Source organism: Pteropus alecto, unplaced genomic scaffold, assembly GCF_000325575.1.
Source record: "Pteropus alecto unplaced genomic scaffold, ASM32557v1 scaffold14, whole genome shotgun sequence".
Classification (NCBI taxonomy): domain Eukaryota; kingdom Metazoa; phylum Chordata; class Mammalia; order Chiroptera; family Pteropodidae; genus Pteropus; species Pteropus alecto.
Window position 1 is genome coordinate 5,557,955 of NW_006436810.1, and position 20,296 is coordinate 5,578,250.

Genomic DNA, 20,296 nt, shown 5'->3' on the forward strand with positions numbered 1-20,296 from the left:
GACAAAAGCTGTTTTGCAGTTGACTTTTGCTAAATCTTTTTAATTTAATTTTATTATTTTTCATTAAGTTTATTGGGGTAACATTGGTTAATACAATCATATAATTTTCAGGTGTACATTATCATTTGACATCTGTATATTCTACTGTGTGTTTACCACCAAGAGTCCAGTTTCCTTCAGCTACATATATTTGATCCCCTTTACCCACTTCACCCTCCCGTTACCCCTCTATGTTTGACCCCCTGTATCCCATCTACCTACCCCTCCTCCCCCGCCCCACTAGTAACTACTAGTGTGTAGTCCTCTGGTAACCACTAGCCTATAGTCCATGTTCATGAGTTTCTGTTCGTTTGTCCTGCTCATTTGTTGCTTTTAGGTTTATATCCCACATATAAGTGATATCATCTGATTTTCAACTTTTTCTGTCTGGCTTATTTCACTTAGCATGATTATCTCAAGTTTCATCCATGTTGTTGTAAATGGCAGTATTTCCATTTATTTAAATTTTAAATTAAAGCATAAAGTTTTATGATTCATTTTTATCAGTGATCACAACGACGAGACAAACTATTCTCTCGGGCACCCAAGTGACGTGATGTACAGATTGAGAATTAATAAACCAAAGAAGTAGACAAAGAAATAGAAAAGGATCCATAGGCAGTAGTTGAATGGAAGTACACTTTTAAGTGAAAATAAGCAGCCATAATGCAAAATTAGTACGGATGACTTTGGGAAAGTATAGTAGAATAGGATTAAGAACAGGAACTGGTGACCTGCGTTTTGTCAGTAGAGGCCTCTCAGGATTTGAACACAACCAAGACTATCCACTGGGCTCAGGTGGCCACACCCTGGTCTCTTAGAGGTAACTGGAAGCATTTTGAATGCCAGCCATCTGCATGCCAGCAACTTCACAGCTCTTCCTTCCCAAGGAATTCGAGTAAATTATCTTCTGGCAGCATCATCAGCCGCATTGCAGTTTTCTGATAAAATAAGCATAAGGCCGGGCCTCCTGCATGGTGTTATGAGAAACTATAGCAACATCCAGTTGCTTGCTCCAGTCCTCAGTAAAGCTGGAAGTTCCACGATTTAAAAGCTTGGAGAGAGTTAAGGAAAAGCCACAGAAATGATTTTAAAAGTTGGAAAATGAAACCTGAAAGGAAAAATTATAGTCTCTGAGATTTTTTTTTTTTTAAATCCTGAAAATAAAAAATAAGTGAAAAAAGGGCAAGTTGCAATAACAATCCTCACGTCTATAAAAGGTAGAGTCATATGCTAAGGCTGGTGACCAGCTGGTCTCCACCTCTGCTGATGCTAGAAGGAGAGGAGGCAGGCTGCAACTGTAGCGTCTGGGATTTAGATTTGAATCAAGGAAAAATTTCGTGACGGGGCACTTTGTTAAACACAGAAAAAGGTCCTCGGGGGAGGTTCTGGAATCTCCTCTAGAGATATTTTTTAAAAGAATAGATTTTCATCTGTCTGGCCTATTTTAAGGCCACTCTGTCCGCATACAGAAAAGAATGGGTGACCTTTGAATGTTCTTGGCTACATCATATGGCCTTAAGAGCCCATGCCCACAAGGGCTGCAGAAGGCTTAGTTCATAGTGATAATTAAATTTTATTCGAGCCTTCTAATCGGCCACAGATGAGACTGTCTTTTTTTTTTAATATCATTATCATCTGCCTGAATTATTTATTGAATCTATAATTTGTTTCTTTGAGCAGATGAACCTTAAATATATAATAAAATTCTCACAAATTGGTGGCTTCAGAGACAAGAAAGGAGAAGTCTTTTCCTTGAAAGCAATTAATTCCTAACTTTTCAACTCTTTTGAAATGGCTCTTTTCTGATGAGTCTTCCCCTTGCCTACCAAACAAAGCTGTCAATCAGAGCAATGTCTTTGTCCTCCCTCTGCCCTGAACAGTTACCTCCCTGCCAGTCAGCCATGACATCGGTGGCCTCCTGTACTGGGATGTCAGAAAGCATGCAAGTCAGACCCTGGTCCTCCCTCCTTACTGGCCCTGATTTTGACACAGCCTGTGACAGAAACCAAATGTGTGAGTGGTGCATCAGTTACCGAGGGGAGCGTGCCCTCAAGTCCCCTGGGACCACCACTGGGAAGATGGAGGTATTCGTAGGTCTCTGGAATTACCTCCCCCTTTCTTTGGGGGCTCACCCTCACTTCCTAGGCACTCACTTCTCTGAATATCTGGCCCATCCAACCTATTTCCTGCCTGCATAAACAGATGGACCCTTCATTCAGGCTCACCCCAAACTGCAACTGCCTACTTCCATCCCAAAACAGCCATGCTGCTCCCCGAAGACCTGACACCAAGCAGCCTTGTTGCCTCTCAGCCCCTCCAGACCTCGGAGCCATGATGCTTCAGTTGAAGTTCTTTTATTTTTGACTTTATTTTAGCAAATGTTGTACAAAATACATGGGTCACTACTTCACAAATCATTTCCCCGTGATGGTATTTATAATAGCAAAGTTTTACCTACTTCTGGAAACCTTCACAGTTTACATTAAAAGTAGGAAAATATTTCCTTTGGTTGGGTGTTATTCTTCCTTTTAAAGAAGTGATGAGACTTGCAAATAAATATAAAATATTCTCTTTGATCTTACTCAGTTTTTAAAGTGGGTGTAATAGAGTCCTACTTTTGGGTTTAATTCTCAAATTGGTCATTTGGAAGCTGGATATCAAGAACTCCAGGAAGAGAGAGACCACGTAAAGAGCAATTTTAAAGAGAATATTCTAGACAGTTATAGCTCCATTTGACGCTGACCAACTCATTCTAGAAATCCATGTATGACTGGGCTAATTATATTTCTTTGCAGAGCACATTGAAAGTGGCTGTTTAACACTGTCGGGTGAGTGCGAGCGTTGCTCATTATTAATCCGGCCTCTCAGTTCCTTTTCTTTCATAAGAAAAGGAAAAGTGGGTGTTTAACAATTCAACACTCTGTCTCCTGCTAGGGATAATTGCTTGATTTCTCTTATTGTTCATAGCACTTCTTGAATTAGATTAATTTCTTTATATTCCATTTCTGTCTATTCAAGACAGCAATTTCTTTGACTAAAAATATAACAAGACATGATACTCATTCGCATATAAAAAGTAGACCAAACCTCCTTTCATTCCAAAGCCTGTTATTTTGGAAAATGTTCTCTTAGCATTTAAGATCCCAGCTGTTGGGTTTGCCGCATCCCAAAGCACTTACAGGTTCACTGTGATCCCCGCACAGCTGCAGCTCTCAGACCAGAGTGGAGGTTAAAGTCAGTTCAGGTGGTGCCTGCACAGATCTTAGGAGTTCAGAGATTCCGAACAAAGGACAGTGACAACATTTCCATTACACTGAGGGCTGAAGCACCTCTTAGGCTGAGATTGTAATGAACTCACCAGATGCACCAAACCATTTAAAACCACGAGCTTCCCTGAGCCTCCATGAGTGGTGCTTGCTTTCTTATAAGACAACAGGTCTGTCTATCAGCTGACACCGCAGTCAGTACTCAGTGGTTTTCCTCTGTATAGCTTCAAAAAGGCCCTGTGGGGTACCTAGCGGTATAGTGTGTGTGTGTGTGTGTGTGTGTGTGTGTGTGTGTGTGTGTGTGTTTATGTTTCGATCTAAAGTGTAGTCCCCCTTTGTCTAAAATAGACTTTAAAGAAACTAACAAATTAAGCTCGGTCTCTAACAGGACCTCAGCAACAATAACAAAGGAAAATAGGACAGTGATTAGTGACATGAGTACCAAGTATTTATTAGTAAACACACAGAACGAGCATAAATGTAGTCCTGGCAGTACAGCAAGCACGCGTTAAATTATGTAATTATTGTTACATGATTTTTAAGACAATAAAATTTATTTGGAAAGTTAAACATTTTCCTGGCAGAAAATTTCAAGATGAACTTGGAATTAATTCACAGGATCTTCTATTAGACACTAGATAACATAACAAAGAATGTCTCCAGCTGACACAGAAGTATTCAAGTGGATGTTTTAAATACCAGCTTTCTAGAAAATATGAAGACGTAATATGAAGTATTTCATGAAGATTTTTCTGAAGGAGGCTGGTCTGGTTTTCTGCCTTTACATCCGGGCTAAGTTAGCTTCAGAGAGACACATCAGTGCAGTCATTGGGCTGGTACACCCTCTGGACCTGCTGGTTTCTAGGCAACTCGTTGTTGCATTCTCTTACTGTCTGAAGCACTGGTGAAGGAAAGATGCTGATCTGAAGGAGGCAGGCTTAGCGTTCATTCTCTTTTGAGATTTAGGGGCCCAAACTCCAAAAGGAGTATCAATCCACCTCTGCCCTGAGTTGGGCTCTAGGGGCCTTGCAAGAAGGGCCAGCTTCTTAGAGGGGCTTTCAGTCTACTCAAACTTTTAGATGCAGACTGGGATCCCAGAGCATGGAAGAAACTATTGTAAATCAAATATTTTTATTGGAAGGGTTGCCTCAGCTGCCATGATGGACCGGGCATTGCATACGCAGGCCCTTTCTCGTGTCAGGGCTGGGACTGGTGAAACAGAGGTCGAAGGGGCCAGCTTTGCTCAGCCCTGATGTTGCCACGTGAGAATGAAGGCCCAGAATTGCCAGAGCTTCCAGTTAAGAGAGGCTAGAAATCGATTTTACATGCTATCTGATGAATTAGAATATAGGCTCAGAAACATTTTTTAAAAACATTTTGCAGGCCAAACCAAAGCTTAAGGGTCTTCGGTTTGCAGCCTCTGTTATGAAGCAAGGCCTTACTAATCACCTTCCTCAACCATTAATAGCCTTGGGTTGGCCCAACAGAATTTCACATTTTTAGCATAACTGAATCTTGATTTAAAAAAAAAAAAAATTAAAGCTGCTTTTCCCAATGATTGCTCATTAAGCTGACCTAGTAAGTGGGAATGGTCAGTTTTTCCCCTTTTAATTGATTACATTTTTCCTGCACCTACAATAATTTTCATTCTGACATAGACAGTGTTAAGCTGGCTTCTTACAATAAGTATTCAGCATGCTCACTCTGTTGGTACTTTAGTACCACATTTGTGGGCTAGTACCATGGACAGTTACATCTGTTTCATAAAATGCTGCAGTCTGGAATCTGTTTCTGGACCACCTTGAATGTTAGCTGGTGCCGATTCTGGCATATATGATTAGGGCTTTTGTGTGTGTGTGTTTTTCATTAAATGGTGTATTCAAGTAATTGAGTTCTGTGGTTGTTTACATTTGTCTGGTCATTTTTTACCTGCTTTTTTCATATAATTGGCATATAACGCTGTGTAAGTTTAAGGTAATGATTTGATACACTTATATGTTACGATTACCATCGTAGCTAATACCTCCATATAGTCACATAATCACCATTTCTTTTTTGTGGTGAGAACATTTAAGATCGACTTTCTTAGCAACTTTCAAGTATGTATGTCTGGTCATCTGTAGTTAAGGAGGAGTAACACTAATATTAATAGTATTTATTGAATTCTTATTCTGTGCCATGCATTGTGCAGAGTACTATATAGAGATATTAAATCATGTAATTGTCACAAAGTTCTTTGAGGCAGGTATTATCAATATCATTATCACCATCATTCCTACTTTATAGGCATGGGTACTCTGAGATTAATAACTTAAATAACTTGACCAAGGTCCCATAAGTAGTGGAGCCCAAATGCAGCCAGCCAGTGACTCCAAGCAGTGTTCCCCGCCAGCCCCCAGGCCCACTGCTACACTAGCGTAACATTTCTCTCTGCTGAAGAACATGCATAATTTCAGATCCCACAGTGCCTTGAAAGTCTAATGACAGGAAAGCACAGAATCCAAAGAGCACTGGGGAGCATGCTTGTGTCCACATCCCTCTCTCCTCCTTTCCTTCCTCGTTGTAATCACTCAGATGTCAATTATGAAAAGAATCTTACAGAAATTTACAGTGGATCACAGAACGAGCCTGATGCTCCCACCAAGACGCAAGGTTCACAATTCTCATCAAGAAACAGCAGATGGAAACAAACCTTCATGGCATTGTTGTGGTTTAACACATTTCTTCATTTCTTTCTAGACAAAGGGAGGAGACCAACCTACAGCTTGTGAGCAGACTGAATATTGGTCTTTAATGCTTGAGTGTAGGAGCATTAATACAATATCATACTAATTTGCTTAGTATCGCAATGTTTTCAGTAGCATAATATCCTTAAACTTTAGTATAATTTTTTATTACTAAAGACTTTCTATCAAAGACCTAGTCTAAAATACAACATCCTTTTTTTTTTATTCATGGTTAAATCAATGAGAGAGATTTGGCAAAGGCTCAAAATTATCCTTGTTAACTTGTTTTTAATAGTAATTGATTTATATGTGTGCTCAAACCTACAACACGTGTATGTATATGTATGTTTACTAATTGCAGTCATATGCATTCAAACACAGTGTTATCGCTGGGAAATGAAACATAAAGCATGAAAATATATCATTATTAAGAGGTTGAAATTATACTGTTTAACTCCTTCCAGAAGAAGGATGTTAGAATACAGCTTTGGTTGTTTTTTCATTAAGGTAAGTGAGGTTCCTGGATAGATTCGGTGATCAGTTTCTTACCTTCCTAATTAATTGTAAAATTCTTCTCTCTAATGGACATAAATGAAGTAACATATTGGTTTGCCCATTAATATATGCTTTTCCTTGGACTCATGCTGTCTGCCCAACTCAGAGACAGGTAGACGCCTCAAAACAAGATTGAAGCCCCTGGATAAACCAGTGAGAGAATTTGGAGTGCTTTTCTGATTTTTCTAGCCTGGTTTTAAAAATAAAGAATGTTACAGCACCTAACATCCATAACATAACTCGGTCAACATCGAATGCATTCGGGTGTGTGTATCATAGTTCTGTGGAATGCGTACAATCAATAGCTCTGAATTTTATTTTAGACCATCCATGGACACAAGGGACCAATCACTGCAGTGGCCTTTGCTCCCGATGGACGATACCTTGCCACCTACTCAAACACCGACAGCCACATTTCTTTCTGGCAGGTAAGCGTAGATGCTAGAGGGTCTTCAGTATACGGCACGATCTGTTTCTCCTAGAGAAGTCCTCCCGCTGTGCCTGCCCGCCCTCTCTCCCTTCTTTCCTCAAATATCAAGTTTGTATTGCTTGCTGATGATGTCCCGGATGCTAGCGTGCGGGTTACACTGAGAATACGTTTAGCAACCTGGAAAGAGGGGTATCTGCCCTCACAGAACTTTCGGAGGTAGAGACAAGTAAATATGCACGCAATTACAATACAGAGTAGAACCCGAGACTAGGTTGTGGGGTGGCTGCACAGAGGATGTGAAGTGACATCTGAGATGATGCCGAGGAAGGGCAGGGGGGAGTGGAGTTTAGGGAGAGGGAGCAGCGGGTCAGAGGTAAGCAAGGGCACGATGTGTATGAGGGTGTAGCCTGAAAGGAATGGGGCACAAGGAAGCCATGCTTAGGCTGTTAATTTAACACAAGGCGATGAGACAGCTCACACAGGGCGTAGGGCCTAGGGCCTAGGAAAAAGGCAGCCAGTATCAACGCATGTCCTGTTTGTATTGTCTCATTTTGTTTGCATTCTAAATTTCCCACATTATATTATTCATTCCTAAACTACCAAAACATTTCTAAAAATCCGAGTATCATTGACTGGCAGTTCATGAAAATGCCTATGTTTGATTCTGATTAAAGTGAATATTAACTTTGAACAACTAATATTTTCAAAAGAACTTGTTCCATCCTCAGTGAGTAATCTCTATCCCATCTTTTTTAAATTACCTTACTCCTGATTATTAACAATCATTACCAACTCCTCCCCCAAAAAAGTTTTAAAAATTTTGTTGTTACCTTAACTTCCCTAGGATACAAGTATGTTTTATGAGATTCAGTTTATTGCTTTGAAAGCTAAAAAACAAATTAAAATTTAAATAAGACTTCAGCACAGCATGATAACAGTTTTTTAAAAAACAATAGTTTTAAAAAAAACAGTAGCTAACAAAATGTAAAACAGATATAATAAATTACTTAATTAACATTCTATTAAAGCATATGACAACTTCCAAATCTGTCGCAGACTTTTTCTAACTCTTCATCTAATTTAGTTTTCCACTTTATTATCTCATTATCCTTTCTTCCAGAATATATCTCTAGCATCTTAATTAGCTCATAGCAAACGTTTCCTTAGCGATCTCACCCAGTCTTCATTCTCCCGGGTGGGCGAGCACAGGACTCGTGTTTTGTTCTCTTGAAGGCCCGCGGCAGGCCCATCAGGTGTCCATGCACTGGGCTTTTGGAGCAATTGCTCTCGAAAGAACTTCCTACCAACTGCTTTTTCCTACTCATGTCTACACTGTGGTCTCTGTTACACCAGCTGTACTTTGCTACAAATTTCCCTTTGTTTCATGTTCTGTCGAAATCCGGGAGGAGCGTTATGTCAATTCCATTTGTTTAACATTTATTCGGTATCAAAGTGCTGGGTGCTGGCCTGTGCCTTGGGGATACAGAGTCAGCAAGTCACAGATCCCTGCTTTTTTTTTTTTCTTGTCCAGTTTTACTTCCCCAGAAAACGTAATTTCTTATATAAAGGAATACCCTCTAAATTAGCCAGATTTAAAACTTTTTCTAATAATTTCCTGAATTTCTATGTGGTAAACATTTTTCCCCTTATCTAGACATTCAAGCGTCTGTTTGGATATGTTCATCCCTTCCTTGAATATTTTTCTATTTTTATCAAAGTTCCTGTGCAGCTCATTGATGGCATTGTGGTTAGCACCCTTTCTTACCCTGGAGATCAGGGTCATCCGTTAGATGACATCTCACCAAGATACCTTTTGGTCTTGCAGTTTTCTTCAGGCTCGGGCTGCTGTCCCTGGGCTTTGCCAAGTGCGCCAAAACCTACCTGCCTGCACATGAGGCTTTGCGCACACTGTTTCCTTATTCCACACGCTCGTCTACCGCAGGGGCCCTTGTGTCATCTGCACGTGTGGCTGTTCTGCGGACACAGCCCCAGAGCAACCCAGGCAGCGCCCAAGTCCTTCTTGCCTCTAAACCCAATGCCCAACTTTACAATGCGGCCCATTTCTCAGATGCTTAAATTAGACCCAGCATGGTCTTGAAGTTTAAGTGGAAGGCACAGAAACATTATTTCAGCCTTATCGAGAAAATACAATTAAACCTCTTCCAGGCATATAGCTGGTTTTTATTTGAATTGAAGAGAATCCAGAAAGCAGTGTTGGGTCTACCACTGCTCTCCCCAAATGGACTTTGCTGATTTATTTAGATACATATTGTTTAGTTCTAATGATGTATGATGACACTTTTATATTATTCCAGTAAATGTACTGCAATATATTTTGAAAACTTAATGAAGTCTTATTAATACAGAACCTTACAAAAGCTATCAGCTATTAAAATCTTTGCTGAGAAATGAGTGTTAATGAGAAATATTGGTTGGATAATTACTCAAGTGAGACTTAGTAAAAGGTTTGTGTGCAGCATTACTTATACTGAGAATAGCATTAAAACACTTCCTGTTTTGATGAATTACATCTGTATGTGTTTCTATGTGTTCAGAAAATAATCTTCACAGAACTGGTCTTGTGAAGCACTATTTTTAAAGAGAAGAGAAAAGCCAAAGTTACATTTTAATCAGTTTATATACCCAGCTATTAAATGATGTAATTTGGCAATCATTTCATTCCTTTGACTCTCCAACAATATATTTCTATAACTTGAATATTTCACTTCAATGTATTCATTGATATTTGATCAAGGGACATTTAGTAATGAAATACAATGCTAATTCTCTCACCTAAATTTTACCACTACCCTCCAACAGATAAGTATCCTCGTTCAGAAGTGACAATAACAAATTAGAGGAATATTGGTTTCATTTATTTTTATTTATTCCATCACACAGAAAACTATTCAACCATTCAAAAAGGATGATGTCAGTCCGTACTCATTAACATAAAAAGATCGCCTTCAACATTTCGTTGAATGGAAAAAACAGGTTGTGAAACTGCCTTTTACTATGAGCCTGTTTATGTAAAATTCTTTAAACTAGCTTCTCCTTATCCGTATATATACTCGGAGATCTGGAAGGTGTTTACCAAAATGTTAGTTATTATCTCTGAGAAATGAGATTCCAGGGGATTGCTTTCTTTTTTTTAGACTTCTCTTTCTTCTTTGAATTTTCCACAATGAGTATTTCTTTATCTTTGTAATCAGGAAAAAATTTAGTGTTACCAGATATTACAATTCCAGGTAGTTTTTATTCATTCAAGGCTCTAATTGCCCTTACTTTAGCATAGTTTATAGCCAGTCACTGGCCAAGAAAACATTAATATTGAATAACAAAATGGTTAATTGTTTCGGTGAGAGTTCTTTGAGCTTATTGGAAAAATTAATACTCATCTTTACTACTTCATATTCATCTCTAAATTGAAGAAGAGGTCATGGGGAAAGGATGGTCTGAGCAACAAATTATAGTTAACACGAGGGTCCTCATCATTCCAGCCATATGCAGCTATAACAGTTATATACCTTGCAGAATTAGGCATCGCCTGTTCAGAGGCAGGAAAGCTGACCCTACCGAAGGCATTTGTCAATCGATTTATCAGTCGTTTGAGGGATGGCTCAGCTTGTAAAAGGAACCCAGATATAGTAATGGGCTTTAAAAAAAAAAAAAAAACTTTCCATCTGTAGTATTCCAATAAGATACTCTCCCTGTCCCCCTTTACCCCTCAGCCCACTTCTTATATGTGGCTAAATTTGAAGATAAGAATTGAAAATAAGAAAGTGTCTGAACATATTGGATACCCTTCACATTTTAAGCCGCCAGCAGAAATCACGCTTCATACATATTTTCACGGAAAATCCATAAAGAATGAAAAATACTTTGTGGTTATTTATCAACTGAGAAATTAGATTTTTTAAAAAGCACAGTATGCCTGTTGATGCTGGTTAATTTTAACCAGCGATTTTCTGGATCGTTCAGATATGCTCTGTAAGAGGACTAAATTATTATGTGCTGTTACTTTTTGTGCAAGTGAGAACTGTCAAATCAAGCTCACCATCATTATTTATATGTAAAGTATTTGGGAACCTCCAGAAATCAGTAAGTCATTGATTTTTATTTTTTATGGAGTTTTTGGAAAAGAAGGGAAAGAAAGGAGGGAAGGAAGCAAGGGAAGAGGCTTTTGGAGGATGACAATAAGGTACTGCCCAGCTTTAAATGTTAACTGAACTTTCACAGAAAGAGTTAATGATAACCATACATTTGGTTTTAAAATGTGACCTCGTACACTAGTGATTTTTTTCACCTCGGTGTTGTGTTCGGCACTATTATTAATGCAGTAAAATCAGTAACATTAGTCATCTTAAAAGGGTTATTACTCAAGATGATTTAAATTGTGAAAATGTCAGTGGAGCCTGCACGTATCCTGCTAGAGATGCCATGATTTACGCCCTCTGACACCATCCTGCTGCTGAGAAGGGCCAGAAAAAGGAATGGCTTATATTTTGTACTGATCCAGATGCAGGGCATGATATCAGCAATAAGACATCTTAAATGTCGGAGGATTTGACAAGGTTTCATGTGTCAACTACTGGTGTACGTTGGATCATAATCTGCATGCTTCATACAAATCCCCAGAACCTTACACATTTAGATGGAGATTTGACTGGAGAGAAGAACTGGAAACAAAAATTGGTGTGAGGAAAAGTATTATTTCCAAGACCCCTTTCCTGACTTACGGCATACTTTCCATGCGATTCGTAATACCACAATATATGTACGTTGAAAGAATGTTAAGTAATATTTAAAATCTAAAGGATTCACCAGGTGTAGTCACTCCGATAACAGTTCACTGAGATAACTGCCATGCAGAATTTAGCACTTTTTTCCTGAATGCAGAGTTGTTCGTGAGCCATAGTTTCCATGTCGTTTTCCACTTATATGAGTGGATTCAGAGAACTTAAACTTTAAATCAAATCCAGAAACGCCGCCAAAAAACAGAAGTCACCAACTAATAAAAATGTATTACCAATACACGTTAAAGTATATTCTCCTGAGCACGGCAGCAAAACAATACTGAGCTGTAGTCGATTCTTGTTTTTCCCTTCAAAATAAACTAGAGCTTTCCAGAGACTGAATTTTTTTTTAAAAGCAGGTGAGGAGGGCAGGTGTTGGGAGATAGAGAAGGGGGCGGGGGTTAAGTTCTGAGCTTTGATCCAATAACCTCTCACTCTGTCTACTGCTGGACTTTGCTTCATTTTCTTGAACTAATTATAAGTCCCCAAACTTGTCTTCGTAGATTCACCCTTCAGGGGATGCAGTTGGCACTGTCGTTGAAGGACAAAAGGGTCTACAGTTTGAAACACCCATAATTTCCAAATATTGTCTGACTGCACCGTTTTACCGCATGTGCAGTTTAGCTCCCCTCTTAAAGACTAGACGTCCCTGCAAAGTGAAACTTCTCGGGATTTACGCGTGGACTGTGACAGCGTCAGAACGCTTTGAAATGTACTGAAAGGAACCTTTTCGAGGTTAACGATAAACTCTTAGACCATGAATAAGCTGTGTGGAAGAGAAAATGACCAGCAGTGTGTGTCACTCGAACCACTGTGTGGTAGAGAAAGGGAAGCAGGGCTTTGTATGACGCGTGTGCACTCATGTCCCTGTGTCCCCCGCAGATGAACACCTCACTGCTGGGAAGCATCGGCATGCTGAACTCGGCACCTCAGCTGCGCTGCGTTAAAACCTACCAGGTGCCCCCGGTGCAGCCGGCCTCCCCCGGCTCGCACAACGCGCTCAGGCTGGCCCGGCTCATCTGGACTTCCAACCGCAACGTCATCCTGATGGCGCACGACGGGAAGGAGCACCGCTTCATGGTCTGACGCCGCGCCCGCCGCCGCGACCGCATCTCGGCGCTGTCGGCCCTCTACGCAGAGATCCCCCGTCCTAACTTCTGCCGGTCATTCCTCAGTGCCTGCCCACGCCAGTGTCATCCAGGGGCGCGGCCAGGCCCGTGTCACTTCTGCATGGTTCTCGGGGTAGACTCCTGCTCGTGCCACCTATTGATTCAGAGGCATGCCCACGTGGCTCTGCAGGATGTGGCCCTTCTGTCACTAGGTCTTTTTTTTCCTACTGGAGGGGGAGGGGAAGCCGGCAGTCGGCCCCAGGAGCACTCCTGTGTCTGGGTGCACCAGCAGCCCGAAAATCAATAAGCACTGTGATTGCACTCCCAGCCCAGGTCAGCGTTTTCCTCGAGCTAAACCCCATTTCTAAAGCACTGCTTGAGCCTGGTCATTTCGACGTTGGATTTTGAAGAAACGTGGTAGTCCTAATTGTCGAAATTATTTTCCTTTGGATTTCCTAAAACATACTGTTGTTTACCAAAAAGATTCTTTGTTTACATGGGGCTTTTTTTTTTTCCTTCAGCTGGTAGTTAGGAAATCACTCAATCCAATTTCCTAGAGCTTAGCCACTACCTTCTTTATTAACACGTAACCAACGTGAAAGGAATGAGAAAATATACCAAAAAATTTTTTTTCCTCGTGGAGAACAGTTTCCCAGACACCTTGCCCTCTAAAATGCTCATATCCTGCTTAAGCGATGCTGTATTTAATAGTTTAAAATAAAAATCACTACTTATGGTCTAGTTAATATAACTATCAGTTGCTATAACTAATCTCTTAAATAGACTTTTGTAATAACCCAGTTTGGAAGCATAACATATCTCAAAAGAAGACACTGCATCTATCACAACAGATCTTTTGAAGCAAGAGCTTACCCCTTTCTTCTAGAAACTTTACAGATGTGCAGTTCCCATGTCATTTATCACATAATAGTTACAATTCAGCCTCAAACTACTACTGGTCAATTAAAGGAAAACTAAGCATTTCTTTCAAACATGTATTCTAGAAAATTAGTAACTATGGCACAAGCATTCAGGAGTATACATAGAAATATGACGGCTCAATCAATCTGAGCAAATATTGCAATGAGAGTGTACATTACACTTTGTAGTCAGCTTTAACGAGGTTGCTTTCTTATGTCAAATTCTGCTGTTTCTTGCTCATAGTAATGGGGAAAAAAAATCCATAAAATAATATTCTGTATGAATTGCTCCTAACAAACCTTGATCTGTATATTATTGGGGAGTTAGTTGGTTGTCGATTGGTTGGTTAGTTGGATAAAATGGTTTATTAATGTAAAAATAAAAAATGATTTGTGAAATTCAGAGAAAATATGTGAAACTTACAGAGGAACCAAAACGATAATGGGGGATTTAATTTAAAAAGCATAGCAGTCAGAGTTCGTGTAATATTACAAAAGAATAGGATGACGGTCCGGGAACAAATACATCTGTTATTTTATTGAAACAGATTTTTCAAGAACATGTTAAGAAATGAAGACCGCTAGAACGTTTCTTTCATATTAATATAAAGTATGTTATTTCCATTGATGGCAAACCTGTACTATTCCTTGGTTGTAGACTTTGGGTGTTCTTTCAAAGTGAATTTATGCCACATGCATGTACATTGTATTTATAAAGATTATATATGTAGTTTCCAGGAAGAAACAGAACTATACAGTGTAGACTTTATTTGTTTGCTGAACATACTGTTGTGTTCAATATAGGTGGAGAAACCTGAAGTAAACAAAAGATGAACTTGGCTTTTCCAGTGGGTTCCCGAACCCAGCACATGTTTACTTTATGAACTGAAAGGGGGATTAATTTATTCTAGACGACACAGCTGTTTTGGAATGATGACATAGAAGTGTACATTAGAGATTTTTTTTGAAACAAAATGCTCAGTGTGTCTGTAGAAAGGTGTGAGACCACCACACATACGCACAGGGTTGGCACACACTGCAGAGATGTAGAACAAAGCGGTGGCAGCCAGAGGATCAACACACCTGGGCAGTGGGCGTCGGCCAGCCTGTCACGCGTTGTCTTCACAGACAACCGAAATTACTGGCCAGTAGAATATTACAATTACAAAACCGTGGGGTGGGCGATAGTTGATGGCCAGTAGAATATTACAATTACAAAACCGTGGGGTGGGTGATAGTTGATGGTTGGACAGATAGCTCTCACTGCTAAACTAATATTTGCATTCTTGTTAACACAAATCTCTCCTTGGCTATTTCGACGACCACAGTCCAAACTTCTTCACAGCTTGGATTTCACAGCACTGAGGTAAACTTTGTATTGTCATCCAGTGTACGCTTTTAGTATTTTATTAATTTCCTTGGCCCCGTACTTGGACCTGTTCTTGTAAATGTAGAGACATATGTGGCTTCATTGGTAATTTACAAGCGAAGGATGACATGACGTGACACCTGCGTGAAAGTGTAATGATCGAACTCACTGTGTACAGCAAATGAATTAAAATGTCTGCCTCTCAAGACATTTCTTGATTACTCCACTTAATAGATTCTGTATGTGCTGAATGTTGCTCTGTACATATGTGTGTTAAATAAACCGAATTGTACCGAAGATTGTTTTTCCCATTAAAAACATTGTTCACTCTTAAACATTCTCAGTCGAAATCCATATGCTTTCTCCCCCACCCCCACTCTCTTTAGCACCAAATTAAGCCTTCTATTTCCATCTAATTATTCATTTCCCTGGAGAGCTAGAAAGGCAACCTTGTTCACAGAGCACAGTAGGAAATCCCCTGGCTACCCTGCCAGGGCTGGAGAACCAGGCACGTGCCCCTACCAGAAACTCAACAGCACCCTCTGTGGTTTGGGCAGGGGAATGGCATGCATGTTGCTTTATCCCCATCGTTTCTCTTTGACTGTTAATTGTACCAGATTATATCTTGTCAGATTTGATGACATGAGTTGTCTGCCCCGGGGTGGGGGGCCAGTCTGAAATCATTAAATTCATTTCATTTAATACTACTCAGTTTGGAGTTGAATTTGAATCCCTGAGGTAAAAGGTGTAATTGGTTTTCAGAAAAAGCAAGAATAACAAAATAGGTCATCGTGGCTCACAGGGGTTTCGGTGTATTAGTAGTGAGTGTACTTCTTTAATTTTCAGATAAGACTATCGGACATCTTGAATTGAGTCGATCATCGTGTAACCGTATAATTTTTCTTTAAGAAACAGATAAGCATTAAAGGAGTTGACTACAACATCTTTGTTCCTATTCAAACACCCAGTGTTCATCTCAGGAATTGTGTTAACGTCTCCTGATGGCTTCAATGTATCCTTGTAGGGAAGACGGGGCCAGTACCAGTTCTATATGATTGGTGATTACATAAACTGATCAAATGTGGAAAGGGCATGACATTAATAGGAAGGTAAAACCAAGCGGTGCTGGGTGAACTTTCACCTTTCACCCCTTCGGCTGACTGACAGAGCTGAGTGTTGAAGAAAATCAATACCTTGGAGCCAGGAGGGAAATATTTCCAACCTCTAACTAGAGAATGTATTTTGACAAGGCCAAGATAATCCAAGCTGCACAGGAGAAGAGAAAAGAAGACTCATTTTTAAAGCTTGACACTTCAAGGTGTTTTTGTACAATGGTTTAGAGATCGTCAATACATACAAATACCAAAGGTCAAAAAGAAAAGCCGGAAGAATTTCAAAAATTAAATGTTCAGTTCTTTTTGCTGTTTACAAACTAAAAAAGACCACAGAGAGGCTTGTGCTGGTAATTGTTTAAAGGGACAGAGCGCATGCTGTATGCTTCCGGGTGACCGTCCCTCTACTCCGTCCTGAAATTTTATAGAGGCAGCTCTGTGTAGAATGGATGCCTGAAAAAGGCAATTAGACTTCTTGTCTCCGTACATTTTTTCTTGGTTCCATCATTTTGTGCTAACATCTCAGGATCCTGTTTTTTGATGGCGTAGATCCTGCCGTGATGGCTAATCCCGGACCCGTTCTTCACATTTGCTTCCATCATTTGCCCGCGAAAGGAGTTCATGTCCCTTTGGAACTTGAATTGTTTCTAGTTTCCCAAGTTTCTTTAAGCAAATTCCTCATGCAAGTATTCTAATTAGTGTTCTTCTAAGTGAGAGGCTTATGCATCTATAGGAAATAGGTAAGCAATTCACAGCACTCTTATGAGCAAGATGAGATCCATTCATTCTGTTGACAGTTACCTCCATCAAAGGGATACAGACTTTTTTCTACAGATAAGAAAGCTGCCCGTACTTCCCCCGCCAAGCACAGAAGAACAAAGGAATTGTGAGTACACGAAGTATCTGGAGTAACCTTCTGTCTTCTCATGGACTTGCATCATCAGATTTGCTGTAAACCTATATTAATTATGATTTTTAAAATAACATAGCCTTAATTCACATACCCTCTTGCTCATTGAAAAATTCCTCTACTGTATCCCGAGAAGATAGATCTGGTAGAGAGATTTAGTTTTAGTTGTTGCAAATGGAGAACACAGCCAGCCAAGACTCCTCAATGTTCTAGGATTTCCCAGAGCAGGCCAAGAATCGAGCACATGCCTGATTTGTGGGTATCAAATCACTGTCAAACCCATGAAATTTTCCCTGTGAAATGCTTTCAAGAGCTGTACTTAGTAAGTACTCGATAGATGTGAGCTAATATTGTTAGTAGACATTTAGACATCCTCACTGAGCGTAGATAAGATTATAAATTGTGTCCTTTGGAACTGTTGGATTTTTGCACTGTTGTGTTTATCTCTAACAATAAGGCTGGACATCTTACCCAAAGAGGAGGCTCTGGTTCCACCAGTATTTACCAGAGTCTTTACCATGTTGCTAAGTGTTGCTACCTTCTGAAGAAATTCCATATACGTATATGGACTGTTGAAGTTATGACTGATTGCTCAAAAAGAAAGTAGTGTACCACATTAAATTTAAAATGTGTATTAGCATCGGGGATGTCTTTTACTTATATGAGTATCTTTCCAATGTACATCTATCAAGATTGGACAAGACTCTGGACAAAGGATTACAGAGCAGGTGTCGTGGAATCATCAGAGCGAAGGAAACTCTATGTGTAGCTTCTGTTGCCAACACCTTCTTGTTTTGACTCGTGTCAAAATGACTTAGCACTTTGATTTACCCAAACGTGAAATGTATTGTCTAAAACTGGCCCCACCCATGGCACTTTAAATTTTAGTAAAAATGTATGAATAACTTAAAGATGCTGCAATGAAACTTTTTTATTCAGTCTGCAAGCATCTATTGACTCTCAGCATATGCCAAACATATGTTCTGTCTTCTATTTTCTTCTTGCTGATGAGATCACAGTCTAGCAAAGGACTATAACACTATGGAATAAGTCCTCCAAACAGAGATGGGCGAAGAGAACACACAGAGGGATGAATTCTAAAGTAGTGTCGAGTTAGGCTTCACAGAGAGGAAGCATTTTAGCTGAACCTTGAAGAAGAAATAGAAGTTAATTAGGTAGGTGGAGGAGATGTTAAAAGATAGAAATTTATAGGAGTCCAAATTATTATGTGATCTGAATAGAAATGAACTACTTCAAACCTTACAGACTGAGGGGTGTTGATGGGCACTGCCGGCAACCCAGGCAGCTCTTCACTGCAACTCCAGGAGACAAGACAAAGGATACTTGAGATATAGGAGGCAAAAACCCTAAACAAACAAACAAACGAACAAACAAAACCAGAGCAAAAACCTTAATAAAAGATTTCTCTGGCTTTTACTGTTTTTTTTTTTTTTTTTCAGATTTTGTTTTCTTGTGTATGCTATTTTTGCTTCAAAAATCAGTTATGCATCCTCCAGACCCTGTATTAGTGTGTAGATAGCCTGTGTTGGGTGCCTGCCATGAGCACCAACCAGATTTCCACTCCCATGGCTCCCACCCCAGAACTGAAGCGTTTATCCCCGCAGCTGCTGGGAGGATTGGCGTCTAATAGCTCTGCTCAGTCTTCCCCTGGGGAGTATGCTATTTTTGCTTCAAAAATCAGTTATGCATCCTCCAGACCCTGTATTAGTGTGTAGATAGCCTGTGTTGGGTGCCTGCCATGAGCACCAACCAGATTTCCACTCCCATGGCTCCCACCCCAGAACTGAAGCGTTTATCCCCGCAGCTGCTGGGAGGATTGGCGTCTAATAGCTCTGCTCAGTCTTCCCCTGGGGATTGCTTCACAGCTAGAGAGCTGTCTGACCCAAGGGCATGCTCGCTCTCCTGGGGTGACCGCATTCAATGATGAGTCGGGAGGAGGTGTAGAGGCCCAGCCCCTGGCTCCATTTCAGAACAACGTGGAAGGTGGCTGAAGGCTTCCCTGAACCACATCCCAGTTTAGCTTCCTCCTCTGCCCAGTCCTGCTGCTTTCACTCCCCCATGGTGTTGATCCTGAGAACACTTTTCCATAAACTTAGTATATGCAGGTTTCTTTCTCATAGTCTGCAACCTACGACAGTATTAGAAATGGTCCAAGAAAGGCAGGTTTCTTTCTCATAGTCTGCATCCCCCAGAATGCAACCTACGACAGTATTAGAAATGGTCCAAGAAAACAAAGTCTAAAATGAGATTTAGGACCTGGGTCGCCCATTGAGCTACTGGCAGAGAGGATCCTATCACTGGTGATAGGTGATCATGGGTAGCCTCTGGCATGCTGGGGCCATGCAATTGTTAGCTTTCAGGGATGTTAAACATTTGATGATGAACTTAGGATGGCATGCTGACAAAAGGGGATGCACTGGAGGGTACGACGTGGCAGGTATTCGAGGAGTAAGGGAAGATAGAAAATTTAAGGGCAATGGATTTGGATGGCTGTTGGTGGGCACACTAGAAAAAGACAACGAAAAGCTGAGGGTGATTAATCACCAATTAAAAGCTAAATACGAAAGCCAGAGAGAGTCCTTGGCAGCATCTAAGAAAGCCTTATCTCCTACAGCCAAATATAAGCTGAGGATCAGGCCCAGGACTTGTTTTGTGAAGAGAGCTCCAGAGGAAGCTGCAGTCTTAGCCTCCAAAGGTCTGCTACCCCAAGGTCAGAGGCCTGATCGAGATGGATGGGGTTATCTGGATTGATGCACTTGAATAACCTTGAATCTCCATATTCTGGTGAACCCTCCTTGTCCTGCCTGCATGGCCCACTCCTTTGATTGAGGATGATATAGAGTCCTCTCCCTTGCGAAAAACACATGGTCCCCACCTCCTTTCCTAGTAGACTGATCTCTCATCAGACCAATCAGCTAGGGCTAAGTCACAATAGAGCCTGGCTGTGGAAGTACTGGGCTTGCTAAGGCAAAGAAATAGATCCCAAAGGAAGTGTAAGACTGAGCCAACATGTACCTGCAGGAACTGGGAGAATTATGGG

At 40.4% G+C, this 20,296-nt stretch overlaps 1 protein-coding gene across 3 annotated transcripts in view; it reads left to right on the forward strand.

Annotated features, from left to right (window-relative positions):
• Positions 1 to 15,548, forward strand: part of WDR7 (WD repeat domain 7) — a 281,883-nt gene extending 266,335 nt beyond the window's left edge. For all 3 annotated transcript variants that reach the window (XM_015590833.2, XM_006913696.3, XM_015590832.2), the window contains exons 27-28: positions 6,913 to 7,017; positions 12,698 to 15,548. In XM_015590833.2, coding sequence (XP_015446319.1) covers positions 6,913 to 7,017; positions 12,698 to 12,901 — 309 coding nt within the window. In that variant the 3' untranslated portion in view covers positions 12,902 to 15,548. The remainder of the gene's footprint in view (positions 1 to 6,912; positions 7,018 to 12,697) is intronic.
• The last annotated feature ends 4,748 nt before the right edge of the window (positions 15,549 to 20,296 follow it).